Source organism: Mesocricetus auratus, unplaced genomic scaffold (assembly GCF_017639785.1).
Source record: "Mesocricetus auratus isolate SY011 unplaced genomic scaffold, BCM_Maur_2.0 Super-Scaffold_100003, whole genome shotgun sequence".
NCBI lineage: Eukaryota > Metazoa > Chordata > Mammalia > Rodentia > Cricetidae > Mesocricetus > Mesocricetus auratus.
Window position 1 is genome coordinate 80605470 of NW_024429188.1, and position 24093 is coordinate 80629562.

At 36.4% G+C, this 24093-nt stretch overlaps 1 protein-coding gene across 6 annotated transcripts in view; it reads left to right on the plus strand.

Annotated features, from left to right (window-relative positions):
• The window catches only part of Alg13 (ALG13 UDP-N-acetylglucosaminyltransferase subunit), a 70872-nt gene that overhangs the window by 14635 nt on the left and 32144 nt on the right, over positions 1–24093 (plus strand). For 4 of the 6 annotated variants that reach the window (XR_005876846.1, XM_040744512.1, XM_040744513.1 and 1 more), the window contains exons 4-8: positions 8663–9011; positions 9607–9690; positions 11829–11879; positions 12982–13028; positions 13647–13719. Coding sequence is in view for 4 of the 6 variants with exons in the window: in XM_040744512.1 (XP_040600446.1) it covers positions 8663–9011; positions 9607–9690; positions 11829–11879; positions 12982–13028; positions 13647–13719 (604 nt within the window). In the remaining 2 variants the exon portion in view is untranslated. Of the gene's footprint in view, positions 1–8662; positions 9012–9606; positions 9691–11828; positions 11880–12981; positions 13029–13646; positions 13720–24093 lie in introns of those variants that run through there. The other 2 variants (XM_040744516.1, XR_005876847.1) reach the window with 2 other exon arrangements.

Here is a 24093-nt window from a genome sequence, read left to right on the forward strand (position 1 = left end):
ATCCCCCCGTCCAAATGCACATTTATGTTAGTCGTAGATATAGAGCCTGTGTGGGATTTTTAGAATGCTATTTTATAAAGTACACTGCTATTCATAGAATCCATGGGAAGAAATTCTCCTAATTGTTTTACATGATTACAAATAAGTTATATGCTGTTGTTTTCCTTAAATATTTGTGTTTTGAAGTTAATCTTCTGGTACTATTTCCTTCACATGTTTTTCTTGGTACTTTCATCATTCTTAAAGCCTTTACTAATATTTATCTTCTGACAGATCACCAAGCATTCCTCAGGAGCCTTTACTATTGCTAAATAGGTATTGTGCATCTCAAGGATGGCGGTGTTTATTAAAATTTTGGATTTTCCTTGAAATAATCTTTTAAAGAATTAGTATAACTTATAGAATACCTTGTTTTAGAATGGTGGTTCTTAAAATGAGCTCTGTGGACTAGTAGCGTTAGCATTACGTGTCACCTGTGAACTTGTTAAAAGTAACAGAAACAAGGCCTCTGTTTGAGAACCACTATTCTAGAGGTATACAGGATAGTAGTTTGTTGTGGAAGACAGTCGTTGGGATTTCAAGTGCAATGTAAAAGTTCTAGGACAGTGTACATTTATACCTTGAAATAGCTTTCTTTCCATGCTTTCTATTCTATGCATGGCCCATAGGTCTAAAAAAATCATGTTTTACTAAGTTAAAGACTATAACCTATACCATCTCTGAGCCTTCCATATATTTTGTGCTTTATATGCAATTTTATTTTTTTCTTTTTTATTTTTTACATTCCAATTCCAGTTCCTCCTCTCTCCTCTCCTGTTCCCCCTACTTCCCCCTCTTCCCGTTTACTACACAGAGAGGGTAAGGTCTCCCCTAGGAAGTCTACTAAGTCTGTCTCATCATCTAATTGAGGCAGGAACAAGGTACCTCTCCATTCCCACACCCCTGTGTCTAGGCTGAGCAAGGTATCTCTGCATATAGAATGGGCTCCACTAAGTCAGTTTCTGCATCAGTGTTAGATCTTGGACCCACTGCCAGTGACCTCTTTATATGCAATTTTTATAACAATTATGCAAACAAGAGTTAATTTTAGTACTAGTATTACATGATTAGATGTGAACATAGAAAAAGTCTTGTAACTATTGAAAACCCACTCACCTTTAAAAGAAATGTAAAATTGTGACTGTAAAATTTTGCTAATTTACTTCTGGAGATTATTGGGCTATTCTGTTTGTTGACTAATGTTTTAAGCTTTACATTTGTAATTAGGATAATACATGTAAATCCGAGAGCTAAGTAGTTTCTTGAAAATTTACAAGAAATAACATTGTTATGTTCTACTTTCTCCAATATGCCTGCTCCTGCATCTTATATTTTGTGTGTTTTATAATTAGTATACTCAAATTCTTCTTAACTTGAATATCATCTATAGGACTACATGGGAAAACTATTAAAATTAATATTCTTAATTGACAAGTTATATTTTATACATTTATATAGTATCATATGCTGACCTGTATGCAATGTGGGATGATTAAATCAGGCTAACATTTCCTTTCTTTTACCTATTATTTTATGGTGAAATATTTGAAATGTAATGGTGATGATTTGAAATATAATTATTGACTGTGCTCAACCTGGTGTTTACTAGATCTCAAACATGCCTCTTATCTAAAATTTTATGCCACTTTAATCAACTTCAAACTTTGGTAGCAGCTGTTGCTTTACTTCTACAATTTAAACTTTTTAGATTCTAAATACAGTGTTGGATTTTATATGCCTTCTTTATTTCACTTGCACTAATACTCAAGATTTGAAACTTTTTGTTCAAGTTACCAAGAATTTCTACTTCTAGGCCATGTGTTGGTGGGGCACACCTTCAATCTTGGGAGGCAGAGGCAGGCAGATCTATGAGTTCAAGGACAGCCTGGTTTACAGGGGGAATGCCAGGGCAAGCTACACAGAAAGACCCTGTCTTGAAAAGCCAAAATAAAAAGGGATTTCTACTTTTAAAAGATTGAATAGTATTCTGTTGTGTTACACTGTAATTTCTTAACCATTCAGATACTAATGGTCATTTAGATTGAACCCAGGGCTTTAATGCCTGCAAGCAGGCATTGTACTTAAGGTTGTATCTCCAGGCCTAGATTTTGTTTGATAGTAGACATCTACTGCTTACATGTTATTTATGTTTACATTATGCCTTATTTCCTTAAGTGTCCTTTCAATTTTGTTTGATAGGAGACATGTTATTGCTTAATTGTTACTTATATTTACATTACATTTTATTTCCTTATATGTTCCTTCTCTTCATGGTTTATTTTCAATAGATTGTTGCTATCTAGAAATTTATTCTTGGTTATCCATTTTGTTGGCATAGTAATTTTTGCCCTTGTATCTTTATCTGTCTTTCTGTCAGTCTGACAGGGTCTCATGTATCCTAGGCTGACCTTTAATCTGATTTGTCCCTGAAGATGATATTGAACTTCTAATCCCCCTTCCTGTATTACTAAAGTGTTGGGCCATAAAGGGCATATGCCACTATGCCCAGCTTATGTACTAGAGACTGAACCCAGGGTTTGGTTTATGCTATGCACATAATACCCATTGAGGTATATTCCCAGCTCTCCATTGTTTTCTTTTTAAAAATATTTTATTTATTATGTATACAGTCTTCTGCCTGTGTGCCAGCAGAGGGCACCAGATCTCATTCAAATTAGTTGTGAGCCACCATGTGCTTGCTGGGAATTGAACTCAGGACCCCTGGAAGAACAATCAGTGCTTTTAACCGCTGAGCCATCTCTCCATCCCCCTCTCCATTGTTTTCTTAATTCTGTTTTTCTGTAAAGAAATGTATGGCTATTTAAATTTATGACTTTGAAGGAGGGGTATATCATGGCTTGTTTACCATGATAAGTTTTAAAATATTTATTTAGCTTTAGACTGAATTAACTTGAATTTCATTATGAATAGCGCTGGTAATCTTTTTTCAGTGTTCTACCTACCTACTTCTTGGTCTCTTTCAACTTCTCTGTGGGTAACTGTTTAAATTTTTAGTGGGTGGGGATTGGTTTTTTTTCAAGACAGCGTTTCTCTGTATAGCTTTGGCTGTTCTGGAACTTTTGTAGACCAGGCTGTTCTCTAACACACAGAGATCCGCCTGCCTCTGCCTCCTGAGTGCTGGGATTAAAGGTGTGCACCGCCACTGCCTGACTAGAATTTTTATGTTGTTATTATCATTTCTTCATCTCTTTTTGGGAATATTGTTTTTTAGATGTGGGCTCATCTATTGAGTTCTTCTTCAGCTCTAAATTCTATCCTTTTTGCTTTTTAATTGTAAATATTAAACTAAGTTAATTAGCTAATTTAATTTTTTTCTGATCGCTTTTCACTGTAGCCTAAGCTGGCCTTGAATACTTTGTATACTTCTATTTCTGCTATCTGAGTGTTGAGATTACAGGTGGGAACTGCCATGCACAGCTTGGCTTTTTTTCTCACACAGTATTATAATTTCTGACAAATGAATAGTGTGACTACCGTCTTAGTAAAAAAAACAACCAGAACAATATAATCATCATCATGCATCAGTTCCAGCCATCCCTTTGTCATTAATCTTACCCTGCAATATTTTTTTTTGGATTTTCGAGACAGGGTTTCTCTGTATTGTTTTGGAGCCTGTCCTGGAACTTGCTCTGTAAACCAGGCTGGCCTCAAACTCACAGAGATCTGCCTGGCTCTGCTTCCCAAGTGCTGGGACTAAAGGCGTGTGTCACCAATACCCGACTTACTCTGCAATTCTTAACACCTGGCAACAACTTAGTTTTTTTTTCTGTAAATTTTGTCTTTTGCATACTTGTCTTTAAAAAAATTTGAGCTGTGGCTGTTTTTCGAGACAGGGTTCCACTATGTAGCTCCTGGAATTCACTATGACTGTCCTGGAATTCAACATGTAGTCCAGACTGGCCTGAAACTCAGATATGTATGAGTGCTGGGATTAAAGGCATATGTATCACTATGCCCGGCTCATAGTTGTCAAATTAATTCAGTCATACAGTACATAGTCTTTTGAACAAGTGTTCTTTAACTTAGAATGAGGCTTTTCAGCTTTATTGATGTTCTTGTATGTCTCAACATTTCATTTTCATATTGCTGACCACTATTGTCATTTTTATCAATTCATGTCAGCTATCAGTTCATGAGTATACACAGTTTATTTCTAGTTTGGGGGATCAAGACTATGGATAAAGCAACTGTCAACATTCATGTGTAGATTTATTTGTGAACATGTCTCCCAAATAGACACCTAGATGTAGGATTACTGGGTCTGTGTTTAATTTTGTAGGTGACAGTGATATGTTCTCACTAGTAACATGAGAATTCCAGTTTTCCATCTTTGTCATCAGTTGGTATTCCTGGCTTAAGTAGATTTAAAAAAATTAGTCATAAGCCAGGCATGGCAGAGCATGCCTTTAATCACGGCACCTGCAGGTGGATCTCTGTGAGTTCGAGGTCAGCCTGTCTACAAAGTTTTCTAGCACAGCCAGGGCTGTTACACAGAGAAATTCTGTCTTGAGAAACAAAACACCACCAAATGAGTCATATTCCAAAATATATGTACTGGTATCATTAAAATTTAAAAAACTGGGACAGAAGGTTTAGGACAATGGTAGAATATATTGTCTAGCATGCTCAAGGCCTGTGGTTTGCCGGTGGATTGGGGGTGAACTACCAAAAACAAAAAGCAAAAAATGGTTGAAGAACAAATGAAAAGAATATCATGGGATACTGAGGAACTGCAAATCAAAACCACAGTAAAATTTTACATCCTGACTACTAGAACTGCTTAAATCAAAAGGTGAGCTATAGTTTGATCCTCCCTTAAATAGTGACAGCATTAACATATGATTCAATACCAAGAGAACTAAAAATATATGTCCATGCAAAATTATAAATATATGTATTTATAGCAGGATTCCTAATAGTGTAAAGTGGAAGCAATGACATTTCTATTAACTGATAAGTTTGAAATGGACTGAAATACTAATGTATATGACAATGTAGTTGAATGTTGATTGAATAAGTTAACAGTAACTGTAAGAAGTGAGTCACATAGGAACATACATGCTTACATTTATTTGAAATTTTCAGAATAGATAAATACAGATCTGCATTGGTGAGATAGCATAATTAGAGGTGGATAGCTGTAAGAAAATAGGGTTTCAGTTTCAAGTGAAAGTCTTCTCAAAATGTGATGGATGCATAACTCTGAATATATGAAAACTCATTTGAATTCCACACCAATGTGGATGTAAGAAATTAACCCCCCACTCCACCCTGGTTTCTTTGTGTAGCCCTGGTTGTTGTGGAATTAGCTCTATAGACCAGGCTGGCCTTGAACTCACAGAGGTACATCTGCCTCTGCCTCCTAAGTATTCAGATTAAAGACTTGCCACCACTGCCTGGCAAAATTGACCAGTTTGTAAGGAGTATAAGTCAGTAATTTTTAGTGAAACCATTGGGAAAGATTTTCAGATTTTTATATCTCTAAAATGATTGTCCTTGTTTGTTGCCAATGCCCTTTTCCCACCACAGACCAGACAACTACTAACCTGATTTTTATCTAGATTTGCATTTTTTGGCATATTTCATATCATACCTTTTGCATCTGGCTTTTTAGAGCTAGTTTTTTCACACCCTTGTTCACACTTGTTGTATAGCCTTCCCAGTAGGCGTGTTTTTGACTCATTGTGATTTTAATTTGCATTTTCCTAATGGCTAATCATACTGAACATCTTCTAACTAGTTGTTAGCCATTTTTACTCCCTTTCTCCTTTTTCAGATAGAGACTCTAGCCCAGATTGGCCTCAAACTCTGTAGTAGAGAATAACCTTAAACGTCCTGATCTTCGTACAGCTAGCTCCTAAAGCTGGGATATTATACACAAGGCAAACACTCTGCCAAATTTAACTATATTGATAACTCCCCCTTCATTTACCTTTAAAAAAACACTAAAATGTTTTGTCCATTTAAAAAGCTGGATTGTTCATTGCTAACTTTATTTATAGAGATCAGCCTCGTACTCACTTTGTAGCCTAGGGTGGTTGTGAATGTCTGAAATCCTGCCTCTACCACGAGAGAGCTGGGGTGACAGGCTTCTACCTCCCTGCCAGATTTATGTTTTCCTGAGGATTGAACTCCGGGTCTCTAGCCAGAATAGTATTAGCTGAACCCCATCCCCAGTCCATGTTTAATAGCTCTCTATATATTTTCAATGCAAATACTTCATCGTTAGATATGTGATATGAACTTTTTTTTTACCCAAGTTAGTAACTTGTATTTTCACCTGCCTGACAATTTCATTTGCAGAGCAAATTTAAATTTGTGAAAGTCCACTCTATATGCTTTTAAACAACTTTCCCTAACTCAAGGTCTTAAATGTTTTCTCTTAAAACATTTTTAAGAACTTTAATTTTATGCATTGATTTCCAAATATTTGTAGGTCAGAAGCTAAAATATAATACAAAAGTGCACAGGGGAGGAGGGAGGGATGGATTGGTGCTCCCTTGTAGCTTTTCTCTTGCTGCCTTAACTCTCACTTGAGAGGTAGCAGGTATCAGGATAAATATAGAAACTTTTAAGATCTGGTCTGCTTTGCATTAATTAGCAAAATAAGATGTGAGATGCAGGTCTAGGGTTAAGTGTTGCTTTATGAATGGGCAATTCTTGCATTATTTGTTATAAATATCTATTGTATTGTCTTTGTTCTTTGTCAAAAATAAATTAACCTTTTTATATCTGTCTGTTGCTTGTTTTCTTAGTGTATGCTTTTCTTTCTTTAGTCTTTCTGTTAAGGATTTTTCTGGTCTTTGTTTCTTGGTTTCCCCTATATTTTGATTGTTTTCCTGACCCCGTACCTTCCAATTCTTTTCTCAAATAGAAGTATATGAATAGTATTTGTTGGGGTTTTATACCCATGTTTAAAGTTCAGTAGATGTAAAGAATTTGTATTTTGTCTTATAGAATATGACAAAATGGATCAACATTTTAATTGTATTCTTTTATAAGTCTTAAAAAATGATGGTCCTTCATATAACCAAACAGTATGGTTCAGAACTTGTACTAAGTTCATTTATGATGGTTTCTTTAGAAAAGAAACAAGGTAATATGAAATTGGTGTGGTAAGGAAAGTCAAATTTCATTCCTTATCTACCATGATTTTATTTCATTCTTAAATTATTAGTGATGGTCCACTTGTTTTTCCTATAGGCAGCAGTCATGATTGCTGCTAACTCACATATAAAAGAATAATAGTTTTGATAGCTGCTTTATATGGCAATGTCTCTAAAGTTGACTTTTTTTTTACTTAGAGTGTATTTTTTTGTCAAATACATGTGGATAAGACCTTACATATTTAATTTAGTGTGTTATCACTGTACAAATGGAAAAAGTACAAGTTTAACATTTCTAGACCAATAGGAAAAGCAAGCTTTTGATTTATTCATTTATTTATTTGTGGTGTTAGTATTGAATCTAGTGTTCAAGAACCTAGTATACAAGGTTTATCACTGAGCTGTATGTTCCTAAAATCTTACTTTTTTAACACTTTGAGTTAAGAAGAGGGTTGTATTTTGGCATTTAACTAAAAATAAGGTATTTAGTGCTAGAATGAAATAATAGAAACAGTGCCCCTCAGGATTCAGAGCACTTTTTCTGGCAAAGTACCCGAATAACATGTTGAAACATGTAATAACATGTCAATGATGTGTCATCAAATCTTAAATGTACATTTTTGAAGGTTTCTGTGTAAGATATTTCATATGTTGTTTCCATTATTTTGACTTAATAATTTAATTTTTAATTATATATGTGTGTATATATATATATTTGTGGTGTGTGCACTGTGTATGTGACTGCAGATGCTCATGGGTATCAGAGAAATTACAAGTTGTGACCCACTTGGCTTGGGTGCTGGGAACTGAACTTTGCAGCATGTGCTTTTAACTGCCCAGCCATCTCTAGCTCTCATTGTTATCAGTTAAATGCTTCTCTCTGTTGTTTTCTAGTACTTTGCAGCAACATTTCTCAAGAATTATATCAGGATTTCCTACCATTATTAGTGGCTTTATTTTCAGTGGTCCTAGTAGACAATTTTTATTTAGAATTAAATGATCTTTAGTACTTGGATGGGAGATCTTTATTTTCTTACTTGAAATAGTTGCTTGGTGTTTTTTAAACTTTGCTTGAAGTGTGACCTTTGTTCCAGCAGATGGAGGTCCCACTCCTTTTCTTTGTCTTTTAAAAAAGATGTTCTCAATACTAAAGAGAATTAGTGAAATGCCCCACCCCTACTTCCCTCAAACTCTGGAGGGTAGCTGAAGGACAGGAACTACTACTTGGAAATTCTGGGAGTGATTGCAAAGCTTTCCTGGTGTAGGCTGTTTTACACACGTGAGCCTTTTTGTAATCTTTGCAGTCTCCTGAAGTAGCTTCCCTCAGTTCAACTGCAGTTTTCTTTAGATCTCCAGATTTCAGCAGCTTAGTCGCTTTATGCCTTTAGCTGATTTTGACATCCCCCCTTTCTGTAACTGTTTAACTTCTTCCTCATTTGTCTCCTCAAGTTTCTTATTCTTTGGAGCATCTGCTCTTCGTTTTTGTTTTTCCACAGGGTCCTGTCTGTCCTGCGCCAGTCAGCCTCTTGCTTCTGCTTCTGGGAAGTGCCAAGATCCTGCAGCCCTGCCTTCTGCCTAGACCTTGAGCTGTTTGGGATTCCTGCCTACACAAGCTCCAGCACTTGCCGCCGCTGCCTGTCTCTCCGTGCATTCTGTGTTTTCTTCTTTTTCACCCTCTGTTCCTTTCTCCTCACCCCATGCACAATGCATAAAGGATGGAAAACGTACTGCGGCCAGAAGTCTTTGAATGAGGCATCAATGGATGAATATTTAGGCAGTTTAGGGCTGTTTCGAAAGGTGATTGCCAAGGATGCTTCTTGCCTTTTTCGGGCTATTTCCGAGCAGGTAAATATAAGCATGACAAATGGATAATGTAATGTCTTGTTTGTGGCATGTTCCAGTAACTGTTCAATCTGTAGCATACTGAAGGAAACAAAAATGTTACCTTTTCTGTTTTGTTAGTGATAATATCTTGGCCTGCCAGAAAAGCACAAACTGCAAAATACTGCATGCACTATGGCTGATTAGAGCTAATACTGTTCTCCTGTGGCTACTTTGCTACTTTTTGTTGCCAGTTTGTAATGGGGGAGGGGTAAATTAATGTGGGATTAGAAAACCTTTGAAATGAATCTCAATCATTTATAAGCATGCCATATTCCTTTTTGTTTTATGCGTAAAAAGATTTATAACTTGTGCCCTTATGGAAAGTTGAAAGTCAAGGAGAGAATCATTAACTCTCAATCTCACTAAAGATAACCATTTTAAAGATAAGGTATAGCTTCTTCGCCTTTGGTTAAGATCAGGTGTGGTAACAGATGGACTTAATTTTTCTGTTTTCAACATGTGTTCTAGATTAGGAAACTATATGTATAATTCATCATCTTAATTTAGAAGATTCTATTTAAATGACATGACAGTGAGCTAGTTTTTTCTTTTATAGTTGTTTTACAGCCAGATCCATCATTTACACGTCAGGAGAGTTTGTGTCTCATATATGAAAGAAAATCAACAAACTTTTGAATCTGTAAGTAGAATATATCCACCGAAGAGAGTTGTTGGTAATGTATATAATAAGTGGGCAAAAATAATTTTGGGTGCCTAGTATAAAAACTGAATTGTCATACAATTCTCAGCTGACTTAGTAGAACTAGCATGCTTTTCTACCTCCTCAAATTCAATTTACTAAACACTGAGACTGACCTTTTGGTCCATGCTTGTAATTCAGCACTGATTTCTCATCCCAGTATGCTGCATGCTGATCAGTAGAATCCTGAATTCCAGCCAAACCAGTCTGAGCAATATAGGGAGGCTGTTAGGACAACAATGACTAAAAGAAGTAACAATCAGTGTCTTTCCCACTTATTCCTCCACAAACAGAAAAGAACAAAAACTCTGAATATCATACAATTTATATTTTTACCACAGTTTTGTATTATTAATACCATTGTTTTCTTGAACAATTTCATGACATTCATGACAGATTTGAGTCTGCTAATATTGTAGTGTCCATTTTAATGTATACTCAGTAATAGTCTTGTAAAAACTGAATTATAAGGAAATGCTTGCTAACCGTAATATGACAAATTGTGAAAATTGAAACTCTACCTCTCTGGTTCAGTAGCCTAATTTTTGGTAAATGAAATTTTATCAAAGTCTGATTTGAAGAGAGCCCTCTCAATGACTTTTTACAGCTTTAATTCTTTTTAACAGTATATTGAATATTTGCCTCCCTGCCCTTGGAGGTTTGTTTTTGATTTCTTCAACAGGTTTCAGTGAGTTGTAAAATACTGTAAAGTCCTCTTTAAATCTTGTTGATTATCATCTTCTCCACACCTGAGAGAAATACTGTTGCTGACATTGAAATGTAAGACCATGGTTCAATGCAGCATATCTCAAGGATTTTGTGCATACACATAACACTGGGACTTTTTGTTAAAATATACATTCTGATGAAGTAGATTTAAGAAGAGGCTTCAGATTTCTGCATTTTAAACAAACTTACAAATTAAGGGTGCTAGTGTTTTCTAGACCACATTTAACTAACTAGTTATATAAAACACTGTTAGAAGCTCCCCCCCAAAAGTTTGAAGTTTATGCTATGTTTATGTGTCTTTTCAATGAAAACTTAAAAAAAAATTACCAGCAAGTCTTAAGGGCACAAGGACACCTATGAGTATGATAGATTAAATTCATTATCTTAAATCTCAGTTATATATTACAGTGGTTTCAGGGTCAAAATTTGCACTGTTTAAAATTACTCTGTTTATATCTCAGAACTGTAGAGAAAGTGAGTTTAATTAATTTTTTTATGGAGGTATATTTTACTTACTATAAGATTTTTCCATTGTAAGGTTAACAGTTTTAGTTTTGGCCCTAGGAAAAGTCTTTGCAGCTTCCATTAAAATCAGTATGGATCACATCTATACCTGCAGAAGTTTCTTGTGTCCAGGACTGTTTTGATATCATTGAAATTCTTTTTATGAAAACTTTCTTAGCTTAGCCAGGGATTGGTGGTGCACGCCTTTAGTACCAGCACTCAGGAGGCAGAGGCAGGCTGATCTCTTTGAGTTCAAGGCCAGCCTGGTCTACAGAGCAAGTGCCAGGATAGGCTTCAAAGCTACATAGAGAAATCCTGTCTCAAAAAAGCAAAACAAAGCAAAAAAACTTAGTTAGTTTAACTTTGTATACATATCTCCTATCAAATTTTTATCCTTAATGATTCTTGGTCTTGCTTAATTGATTTTAATTGTCAGGTTACTTAAGAAATTAGAAAGTATAGCTTGCATTTGATGAAATCCACTGATACGTAGACAGCTTCTGAGATACATTTATCCCCTCAAGACATTTGTGTAGGTGTAGATCTTGAGGTGCTCTGTAAACTAGTCATTTAATCCCACATACAGAATATGTAAACGTTCTCAGAATTCATAAACATTTGAATGTGACAACAATTAATGAAAAAAGAAGTCATGAGTTTCAGAGTGGAGAGGGGGTATAACTGTGTTTGCAGAGATGAAAGGGAAGGGTGAAATGATGGAAGTATATTATCTCAAATAAAAAACTCATTAGATGCTATAACTATTAGATGCTGATAACTGTAGAACATAATTACATTGCAATAATGTATATTTGGCTAAGTCAAATTTGCTTTATTTTTTGAAGTATGTGGAGGGATCTTTTGAGAAATATCTGGAACGGTTGGGAGATCCCAAGGTAAGTTCAAATATGAGGATATCTGTTGCTTGGGTTTCTTGTCCTGCCAAGTCCCACTGCCCTTCAGCACCGAAGAAACAGGGGGGCTATATTAATTATTTCAATTGTTTGGTATCAGAGCCTCTTAAAAGAGCCATGCACTTTTTTGCTGCTAATGCTGAGTCAGGAAAACTCTCTTAAAGGAGCCTCGAGCCTCTGCTTTTCTCTAGCAAACAGATCCCATCCGAGAAACAGGGCGAAAAACCTTCCCCAACTGAGCACATATCCTGATTTCCATTCTGAGATCAGACCATCCTTGAAGTATATCTGCTGATATAGCTCAGTTTTTTCTGTTGTCCAATGTCTTTCTGAGTTTGTTTTTCCTTTCTCATTATCATTAAGAAAGCTTAAGGTTAGTAAGCATTATGTAATCTATTTTGGGGGGTCTTGGTTACCGCTGCCTGTCTATAGAGCATTTCCTTTAAAGTGCAATTAGATCTTTCAATAACTGCTTGTCCTGTAGGGTTGTGTGCTATAGGAGTAATATGCTTTATGTTATAATATCTAAACTGTTTCAATTTACTAGAGACATATGCTGGAACATTGTCAGTTTTTACTTGTGCAGGTATACCCATTATAGCCATTACCTCTAATAGGTATGTAATATCAGAATCAGCCCTTTCAGAGCTCAGAGCAGTTGCCCATTGAAATCCTGAAAATGTGTCTGTTGTATGGTGCACATATTTAATTTTTCAAAGTATGCAATGTGAAACACATCCATTTGCCAAAGATCATTTTTTCAAAGTTGTTTGAAATAGTAACCCAAACATACGTCTGTGTCTGTAATGACTCAAAAGTATTTTCTTAAGTAGCTAGCTCTGTTGAATGAAACAATTATTGGATAAGAAGCAATGGCCTGTTGTTTTGTGTTGAATATTGAGAAATATGCTGACTGTTTCTGTTCCTTATTTTTTTGATTGGGTATCTTATTCTTCTGATAGTCCAAACAAATTAGAGTGTTTTATACAAATACTTTACCTGGAACATTAGATAGCCAAAAAATGTAAAAAAATGCTTAATAGTTCTGAAATGTTTTTCAAAACTCTGTGTTATTTATATTTAGGAGAGTGCTGGCCAGCTGGAAATAAGAGCTCTTTCTCTAATTTATAAGTAAGTTGTATCAAAAGAAAATGAAAGAGGGAATATGAGTGAGAATGACTGTGTAGAGGTAAGATTTCTGTCAGAGTTCCTTTAGGATTTGTTAAATTTGAGTGTTGGTAAGTTAATAATGTAGAAGCAAAAGACCTGAGTAAAATCTATTTAATACAGTTCTTAGGTGAAGAAACTTATTACTAGTTCTGTCCTAGAATTTGTGTCTCTTTGGAAGGAAGATTAAATGGAAGCCAGGTGTACTGGGACTTGCCTGTAATACTAGAATGAGCAAGAGGGAGTTAGAGCAAGATGATCTTGAGTTCAAGACCACCTTAGAGTACACAACAAGATTCCATCTCAAGACTAACTAAGAGCCTGAAAATGCTAAACTGGTAATATTATCAGTAGGTAATCATTTTTATATGTTATTATTAGGGCAATTCCATTTCTATTGTAAGATTAGAGCAAAAACATTTTAGATACTTCAGTAGTTGAATTATCTGTCCTTCAAATGGTCATATATTTTGATATTTATGGGAAGTTAAGAAATGTCTAAAAGGGCTACCTTATAGTTATAGTTATCTTATGTATACACTAAGTAATCTCTTCCCACCTACCTTTGTTTTCTACCTATAGTCGAGATTTCATTCTTTATCGATATCCTGGAAAGCCACCAATGCATGTCACAGATAATGGCTTTGAAGAAAAGGTAAGAAAATGAATGTTGGCTGACATAAAGTTGAATGATGCTGCTTGTTTATAACAATATTAAATAATTCTTTTGACCTAATTAGTGAAACAGTAAACCTAGTTTTGAAGATCAATGAGGAACCATTGTGCTACTGAGTCACCTAATAAACAGTGTCTAACTGATAATATCCTGTGTTGGCAGCTCTTTACTCTCTAATCTGTCATCCTCATTGGTATTAGCTACCTTTTATTTAAACAGATTGTTCTTATCACTCTTTAATAAGAAAAACCACAAAACCATATAAAACCCTAATTGGCTCCTCATTCATTAGATAATAAGGGTTAAATCTGAAGTTAGGTGTTCAGTGTCGTTTCATTCTCTTCTATCCTTAGTGTGCATGCCATACTTCATGTTCCTTGAGCTTTCATATGGTTTATTATTTCATCCCTCAATTGTCATTTCCTTGGAAACATTCCCAACTTTCCTGGAGCTCTTTTCTCTCACCCTGGTTAGTTTCCAAGTCTTGATACTTAGTTTTATCACCTCATGTTTACGTTTCAGTTTTTTTTTCTCATCTGGAATTGTCTTGAGGGTTTTATGGTTTAGTCAAGTGCTTAGTAAATAAAACAAAGTAGGTATTTTTTAGAACTCTCAGCTTGGTAATAGATTTTTTTTCCAGTAGAGTATTCCAAAAAAGGTTTTTAAGAGTTTTATCTTAAGCACTCAATCAATGAATATGGGACTATGCAATATTTGAGTTTTATAAGTTTTATTTCACATCATAGAACATAATTCTGGAAAGTTTATGATGGCATGACAAGAATAGACATAGGAGAACTTTGTTGTTACAGTAATTAAGGGAAAGGCCTAAACTAAGGAGGTGGTATTAGGATTAGAGATATAACTGATTGGAGATGCCATAATTATAAATGGAGTCACTTATTTTACAATTGGGCACCATCTAATTTATTCAGCAAACATGCTGCTTTTCTGCTTTTCTGGACTTTGAGGATACCAGTACTTGATTAATGAAAAGTTTTTTTCTAGGGGCTTTAGGGGGCATAAAGACTTTATGAAATAGTTAATTGCAATTAAATCCTTAGTTTTATAGTATAAGTAATACATAGAAAGGACATAGAAAGACGATACCTGCTTAAGCAAGTTAGAGTGCTTCATTGTGGTAGTGACACATTAAAAAACTAGGTCTGTCTAGTGGGAAGAGCAGTCTCTTCAGGGGAAACCATATATACAAAAGCATGAAAGGAAGAGACCCTTTGGGGATTGAATTAATTGAAGGTGGAGGGCAGTGTGCAGAAATATAAGACAGAGTTGTAGAATGAGGGTTAGAATAGCCTTTGCTGAAAATTTGACTTGGCATTGTACAGAAGAATGCTTTTTTTTTTTTTTGGTTTTTCGAGACAGGGTTTCTCTATGGCTTTGGAGGCTGTCCCGGAACTAGCTCTTGTAGACCAGGCTGGCCTCGAACTCACAGAGATCCGCCTGCCTCTGCCTCCCAAGTGCTGGGATTAAAGGCGTGCGCCACCAACGCCCGGCGTACAGAAGAATACTTAACTGAAGTTTTCCTCATTATTATGAAAAATTTCAAACATAGAATTAGGAAACATTCATGTGCCTGTTACCACTAGAGTCTCATATATATAATTTTTATGTCTTTCATTTAAAAATTTTTGTACATATCTTAGAACATATGTAAAATATTCTTTTTTATTTAAATTAGAAACAAGCTTGCTTTACATGTCAGCCCCAGTTCTCTCTCCTCTCCCCTGCCCCTCACTGATCCCCTTCTGCTCCCCAGGGAAGGTGAGGCCTTCTATGGGGGATCTTCAAAGTCTGTCATATCATTTGGAGTAGGGCCTTTCCCCCGTGTGTCTAGACTAAGAGTATCCCTCTATGGGGAGTGGGCTCCCAAAGTCCATTTGTGCACTAGGGATAAATACTGATCCACTACCAGAGACCCCATAGATTGCCCAGGCTTCCTAACTGACACCCATGTACCACTAGAGTCTCTTAACACACATATAGACCCTCCCTCTATACATTTGCCGATCCATTTTTTAAAAATCTTATTTAAAGTAAATTTTGGACATCAGTGTACTTACCTCTTAACACTAACTTAAAAATGTTTAAGCAAAAGTATGACAGAATCAAAATCATTTGAAGAAATATCATGTTCTTGTTTATGTTTGAACAGTTGAAATCCTCAGATGAGATTTCAATATTTATATTTTATTCAGGGATCTTCAAACCTTTGATTTCTCTCCCTGTACTTGGCTCTGAAGTTTTTCTCGGAGAATAGTTCATAGAATATTATTGTGAATACCTGTATGCATACCATGCAGTAGTTCTTACAGTTGTACAATTCCATTTTTTTAAAAGATTTATTTATTACATATACAGTGTTCTGCCTACATGCCAGAAGAGGACACCAGATTGAATTGTAGATGGTTGTGAGCCACCATGTGGTTGCTGGGAATTGAACTCAGGACCCCTAGAAGAGCAGTCAGTGCTCTTAACCTCTGAGCCATCTCTCCAGCCCCGTAAAATTCCATTTTTAAATGAATCTTGTACATTTTGTAGATACTGAAATAGTTAATGGGAAGTGTGATCTATTAGAACTGTAAGAATATAGAAATAGGAGTATGTAGTACAACCTGAAGTAGTATATATGAGACATATGCATACTATTAGTATATAATTAGGAAAATGATGTAACATCTAATTTTCATTGCTGTATTACATTTTTAAAAAATTTTTTCTGTATGCAGATAGTCTTTCTAATTATACAGTGTAAGTAGCTGTCTAAACTTTTATGTATATGGGTATTTTGCCTGCGTGTATATCCATACCATATGTGTGCCTAGTGCCCTAGGAAGCCAGAAGAAGGTAGCAGATTCCTTGGAACTGGAGTTATATGGGTGTTGAGAATTGAGCCTGGATACCGGAAGAGCAGTTAGTGCTCTTCACCACTGAACCATTTCAATCCAAACAAAGTGTTTGATAATAAGAGGAAACATTGTTCATGGAAAATGCAATGTGCTTCATACAGGAAATAAACAACGGTAAAGTAATTTTGAGACCCATTCCCAAGCCTACCAAAATAGCATAGCTAGTTGAACTCTAAAGAGTCTTTCCCTTCATTGAGATCTTTTTGTTACCTTCCAAAATTTATGATTTCTTTATGGTATTTTCATATGTATATGTCATAGCTTTTTTTCTAATTTATTCCCATTCCCTGCCCTCTTTCTTCTTCCACCCCTTTACTACTGTGTTAGTACCCTTCTTCTTACAGTATTTTCTGCTTTGATTTCATGTGAAGTTTTTAGCCTCTTTGTCCCTCCCTGTTCCTTTAAGGTTTTTCTCCCTGTTCATAGTCCCCTTTGTATTTTCATCACACACACACACACACACACACACACACACACACACACACACACACAAGTCAAAGTATAGATTCTGTATATGGGAGTAAATGTATTTTTCTTTCTGAGGCTTTTTTTTGTTTTTTGGGGACAGGGTTTCTATGTAGCTTTGGATGCTGTCCTGGAACTAGCCCTTGTAGATCAAGCTGGTCTCGAACTCACAGAGATCTGCCTGCCTCTGCCTCCCGAGTGCTGGAATTAAAGGCGTGTGCCACCACCGTCCAGCCTCTTTCTGAGTCTTAATTATGCCTAACATAACAATTTTCAGTTACATCCATTTCCTGAAAATGCCATAATTTCATTAGAACTGAATAAAACATTGTTGTATACATAGGTCACATTTTCTTTTTTCTTTATTTTATGTGCATTGGTGTGAAGATGTCAGATGCCCTAGAACTGGAGTTACAGACAGTTACGACTAGGTCCTCTGGAATAACAGCTAATGCTCTTAACTGCTGAGCCGTCTCTGCAGCCCCTGGGTCAATTTCTTAACTCTTGCAAGTAGTCCAGCAGTAAACATGGATGTACAAGTATCTCTATAATACATTTACCTAGACTCCTTTGGGTATTATACCCAGGAGTGATATAGCTGATTCATATAATAGTTCTAGTTTTAGGTTTTTGAGGAACTTCCACATTGATTTCCATACTATTTTGTAATAGTTTACATTCTCAGTAGTTTAGGTTATGTGGGTTCCTCTTTTCCAACATCTCTGCCAGGGTATTTTATTGTTTTCTTTTCTTTCTTTTTTTCTTTTTCTGTTTTTTTGAGACAGGGTTTCTCTGTATTGTTTTTGGAGACTGTCCTGGAACTAGCTCTGTAGATCAGACTGGCCTCGAACTCACAGAGATCTGCCTGCCTCTGCCTCCTGAGTGCTGGGATTAAAGGTGTGCTCCACCAACACCCGGTTTATTGTTTTCTTTTTAAGCTTTAAAAATGTTATCCGTGTATGTGTGGTACATGCATGTGTTCATGCTTGTTTGTGGGTACACTTGCCAGTGTCCTTTTGATGGCCAAAAGTTGGTCTTAGGAATCTTCCTATTTCTCACTCTATTTTAAAAAGGATTAAAAAGTTTTTTAATTGTATACATGTTTGTACATCTGTGTGGCTTGTGGGCACAGGTGTGCCAGTGCTTACAGAGGCAATGGTATCAGATCCCCTGGAGATGGATTTGTAGGTGGTTGTAAGTAGCCTGATATATGGGTGCTGGGGACTGAACTCAGAGCCCACTCTGCCTAATTTTTTGGAAACAGGGTCTTTTACTGAACCTGAAGCTTGCCTTTTCATCCAGTGAATTACCACTGAGCTTTTGGAACCCACCTGTCTCTGTTCCCTGAAAATTGGTTTAATAGGCTTGTGTTATGGTGACAGCTTTTATGTAAACATGGGTGATTTGAACTCAGGTCCACATGTGTGCTGAACAAACATTTTACTCATGGAATCATCTCTTCATTTCTTGTTTTCTTTATGATATTCATTCTGATCGAGATGAAATGGAACCTCAAACCCATTTTAATTTATTTATCTGATGGCTATGGATGTAAAATATGTTTTAAAATATTTTATTGGCCATTTTGTTTCTCCTTTTGTTCTATCTCTTCAGTTATTTAGCCCATTTATTGATGGGAGTTTTTAAAAATTCATATAGTCTATATCTGTTTGATATGTAGTTGGCAAAGATTTTTCCCATTTTATAGCTGTTTCTCCATTCATGTGATTGTTCACTCTTTGTAGAAGCTTTTTAATTGAATATCAACTATTTGTAAATAATTGAGATTATTTCCTGTGTTCTTAGAGTTCTTTTCAGAGAGTCTGTGTGTGCCTGCATCTTGAAGTTTTCTAAATATCCTCTTCGACTCTCACTGTTTGGGCGCCTACATTAAGGTCTCAATTCATTTGGGTTTCCTTTTTATTTAAATCTAGTTTCATTTCTTGTTTATGTGATACTTGTGATTATCTGGTTTCCCCAGCAGTGTTTGTTGAAGAGGCTGTTTTTCCCAGTGTATATGTATTTTCATCATCATCATGGTTATTACTATTTACATTCTGACTACAGGTTTCTCTCATGCCTCTCAGTCCCTCCCCCCACCTCCCTTCTGCTCACATTCACCCCCAATCCACTCCTGTTTCTCTTCTGAAAGGGGCAGGTCTCCCATGGATGTGAAACACAATTTATATCAAGTTGTAGTAAGACTAAATGCCTCAGTATATATTAAGGCTGGATGAGGTAGTTCAGTAGTAGGAAAGGGTCCCGTAAGCAAGCAAAAGAGTGAGACATCCCCTGCTTCCACCATTAGGAGTCCCACAAGTAGACTAAGCTACACAACTGTAACATATATTCAGAGTGCCTAGGTTAGTTCCATGCAGTCTCTCTAAGTTCCTATGAGCCCTGGTTAGTTGATTCCATTGGTTTTCTTGTTATGACCTTGTGGCCCCCCATCCTTCATTCTACAATCCTTTCCCTGCTTCCTGAGTGCTGGATTAAAGGTGCTCACCACCACCACCTGGCCTTCCAGTGTGTATTTTTAATACATGTCAAAAATTTGGTAGCTGTGGCATTGCGGGTTTATTTCTGAATCTTATTCCATCAAACTGCTTGTCTGTCTTTGTGTTAGTACCATGCAATTTCTGTTACTATGGCTCAGTTTTATATTTTGAGACAAGGAATTGTGGTGGATATTTCCTGTAGTGAACAGGAGGAAGAAGGTAAAGTACCACCTTGCTTTGCTCTTTTTTTGGTATGTGTCTGGGGAAATTGAGAATCACACATACAGTCTTATGTATCCTTGCTATGCTGGCACTCTAAATTTATTTCTTTATTTTTGTGGTTCTTTAGTTGCTAGGTCATCCTATATGGTAAACAAGTACTATACATTTGAGCAGCACCTTTAGCCCCAGACTCTGTAAGACTTAATTTGAACTGCTTGAGTTTTCAAAAATGTTTTTAAGAGTTGGACATTATTTAGTCTTGGCTATTACAAATAATAGGTTTTCTGTTTTGTTTTGTTGGTTTATAGAAAGGATCTCTCTATTTTTCCCTGACTGTCCTGGAATTCAGTGTGTAGACAAGTTTGGCCTTGAACTCACAGACATCTGCCTGCATTCACCTTCTGAGTGCTAGGTTATTTAGTTTTTGTTTTAAAAAAATTATTATTATCATTATTGTGTGTGGTGTATGTATATTTGTGAGTCCAGGGATGTATGTGTGGGGTGTGTGTGTGTTAAGGGTGGCCTTAGAAGTCTGAGGCTAACTTTTGGGAATTATTTCTCCATTATGGGTTCTAGTAATTGACCTTACATTGTCAGGGTTGCTCTATAAGCACATTTAAACTCTGAGCACACTATACCTGACTAGACTTATGTTTAAGATTACGTTTTTCTTTTCAGTCATATATTACCAGTAATAGAGGTTGATCCTATGTACTCACTGACTTAAAACCATCACACCCACCGACCTACTCAAAACATACACTATCCAGAAGATTTATTAAGCAGATTGTTTTACTTTGGGCTGTCCACCACTGAAAATACAAAAGTTATCGTGCCTTCTTTTGTAATAGAAAAATTAGAATCCTTTTTCTATTAGAACTGCTGTTTATTCATCAGTTTTGGCTATCTGAATTATGTTTAGTTCTTCATTGCTTCCAATTATTAACCTTTCTTAGTTGGAAATCTGGACTTCTGTTATTAATAAACCCTCTTAAATGTAAATACCGTCTCCAGTCAGTGAACCCATATTTGTTTATTATTATTATTATTTATTTTTAAATTTAAATTTAAATTAGAAACAAGTTTGCTTCACAAGTCAGTTCCAGGTCCCTCTCCATTTCCCTCCCCTCCTCTCCCCAACCCCCCCCCAATATCCCCTCATTTCCCCAGGGAGGGTGAGGCCCTCCATGGGGGTGTCCCATAGTCTGTCATTTCATCCAGGGCAGGGCCTAGACCCTCCCCGAAGAGTTCAGGGTGAGAGTGCATCTCTCATTGTTGGATCGGAGTCCAGAGTCTGTGTGTATACTCAGGATGAGTACTGATCTGCTGCCCAAGGCTCAATAGATTACCTAGGCCTCCTCACTGACACCCACATTCAGGGGGGTCTTGATCAGTCCCATGCTGGATTCCCAGGCATCAGCCTGGGATTCAAGAGCTAACCTTTGTCAGGTCAGCTGTTTCTGGGGGTTAAAACAGCCCAGACTTAATTAATGCCTTTGGTCATCAGTCCTCCCTCTCTGTCACTGGATATCTTGAGTTCAGCTCAGTGCTTAGCCGTGGGTGTCTGCCTCTTCTTCCATCAGCCACTGAATAAGGGTTCTGTTTTTCAGACTCTCTGGCCATGGGATTGTAGGCTGGCACTCGCCAGATCTATGTCTAGAATCCATATATGAGAGAGTACATGCCATGTTTCTCTTTTTGTGACTGGGTTACCTCACTCAGGATGGTTTCTTCTAGTGCCATCCGTTTGCCTGCAAATCTCAGGGTTTTTTTCTGCTGAATAGTACTCCATTTTCTCTATCCACTCTTCAGTTGAGGGGCATCTTGGTTACTTCCAAGTCTTGGCTATTACAAATAATGCTGCTATGAACATAGTGGAACAGATGTCCTTGTTGTATGCATGGGCATCTTTGGGATATATGCCTAAGAGTGGAGTTTCTGGGTCTTGTGGTAGGTTTATTCCCATTTTTCTGAGGAATCTCCATACTGATTTCCAAAGTGGCTGAACAAGTTGGCACTCTCACCAGCAATGGAGGAGTGCACCACATCCTCTCCAGCATAAATTGTCATTGGTGTTTTTGATTTTAGCCATTCTGACAGGAGTGAGATGGTATCTCAGAGTTGTTTTGATTTGCATTTCCCGGATGGCTAAGGATGTTGAGCACTTTCTCAAGTGCCTCTCAGCCATTTTAGACTCCTCTATTGAAAATTCTCTGGGTAGTTCTGCAACCCACTTTTTAATCGGATCTTTTGGTGTTTTGGAGACTTGCTTCTTGAGTTCTTTGTAAATTTTGGAGATCAACTCTCTGTCAGATGTGGGGTTAGTGAATATTTTTTTCGCATTCTGTGGGCTACCTTTTTGTCTTGCTAACTGTGTCCTTTGCCTTACAGAAGTTTCTCAGTTTCAGGAGGTCCCATTTATTAATTGTTGATCTCACTGTCTGTGCTACTGGTGTGAACCCATATTTGTAATTCTTTATTGTCACATTAGCTTGACACTTGCTCTTAATACCCTGAAATGAATTATGTTGACAGAGTGGAATTTTGAGCTAAAATCAAAAATTAAGTATAGAGAAGGAAACTGGCCCTGGGTTCAGAAAAGTTAATTGTTGGTAGAAGTTATAGCAGGGTAGTATAGGAAGGTAGGAAAAAAAGTGCTTGGTTTCAACATTCTTGAAACATCACAAAATCATCTTTAGTAATTCAGGTTATTGATTCTACATATGACTTTGAAATGAATTACTAAGGATTATATTTATTTACAAAGTGATAACTTTAATAACGACATTTTATTTTAAAAATATCATCCACATTCACCATTTTTACCCTCTTTACTTTCTTTTGCACTCCTTATCAGTCCTTTTCAAATTCTTAAGTATTCCTTTCTATTTTTGTGTGTATGTATGTATGTATGTATATACGTATATACACCATATTCTACATGTGAATGAGAACATGCGATAATTTGAGTATGGCCTATTTCACCTAATATGACATTCTATTTTTGTAAAATAGTGAATGTATTCTCTATGGTTGAATAAAAATTATGTATATATACCACATGGATACCTGGGTGCTACTAGTTGCAGTAATCATGGATATACACACATCTACAGTATGCTTACCTAGATCCCTTCAGGTCTATTCCCAGTAGTGCTAATTGTTTCATACTGTATTCTTGAGGAGTCTGCATAGCGATTACTGTCTACATTAATTTACATTCCCACTAGTGTGAGTAAATTGTCCGTATTCCATCTTGGTTTCACTCACTCACTCACTCTGATAGGGAGGCGGTAGGGAGAGAAACATACAGACTGACTTAGGCTCCCTGGGCTTGAGTTCAGGCTTGACAGCAAGTTTCTTCCTGAACCATCTTGCTGATCCTGTTTTTGTAATGGCAACCTTTCTGTCTGGAGTGAGATGGAGTTGTGTAGTTTTAATTCTCATTCCAAATGATTAATAATACTGACCATCTTTTCATGTATTTATTGCATACTCATTTTCATCTTCTAAGATTTGACTGTTCACCCTGCTTACCTGTTTATGGATTAGACTCTTTGGGGTTATTTTTTTAGTTCAATATTGTATAAATGGCAATGATTTTTCCTCATTCTGTAGGCTATCTTATGTGTGGTGCTGCGGGTTGAATCCAGGGCTTTGAGCATGCTAGCTACACCAGTTCTATAACGTTGAACTGCATCCCTATATGACATTTTTTTTGGGTTTTCACTTGAAATTTCTCTTTCACTAGTGCTTGATTCTAAACAGACTTTTGGGCAAAAGAAAATATTTGCAGCTGTTACACGCACAAGTTTCATCAAAGGAGACATTTACCAAAAAGTTTTTGTTAGTAAACATGGCCCTGTAATTGTTTTGTAAAGCACTGGAAATTTAAGGAATCCACCAAGAAGTTAACCCTTTGTTTTTGTAGCCATATTAGTAATTTAGAGTTTTTCTGGAAACATCTTTTCTCGTGTTTCGACTCTTTTTCAGTCTTTTAACCAAATTGCCTGATGTCTGTCCTTTTTCCTCCCCTGTCTAAATTTTAGATATTTGGATAGTAGGACATTTTACATAATTTCTCCAATTATTCTGAGAAACTAAGATTGAACTTTCCACATCTGTTGGGCTTTCTGTTTTGTTCAGGAATTGAATTTGTGAAAGTTCCCATCTTAATGCAGAGCCACCAGTCAGGACTTGGTTTAGTGCATTTCAGGGATGTGATTGAGGTTCATGGTATA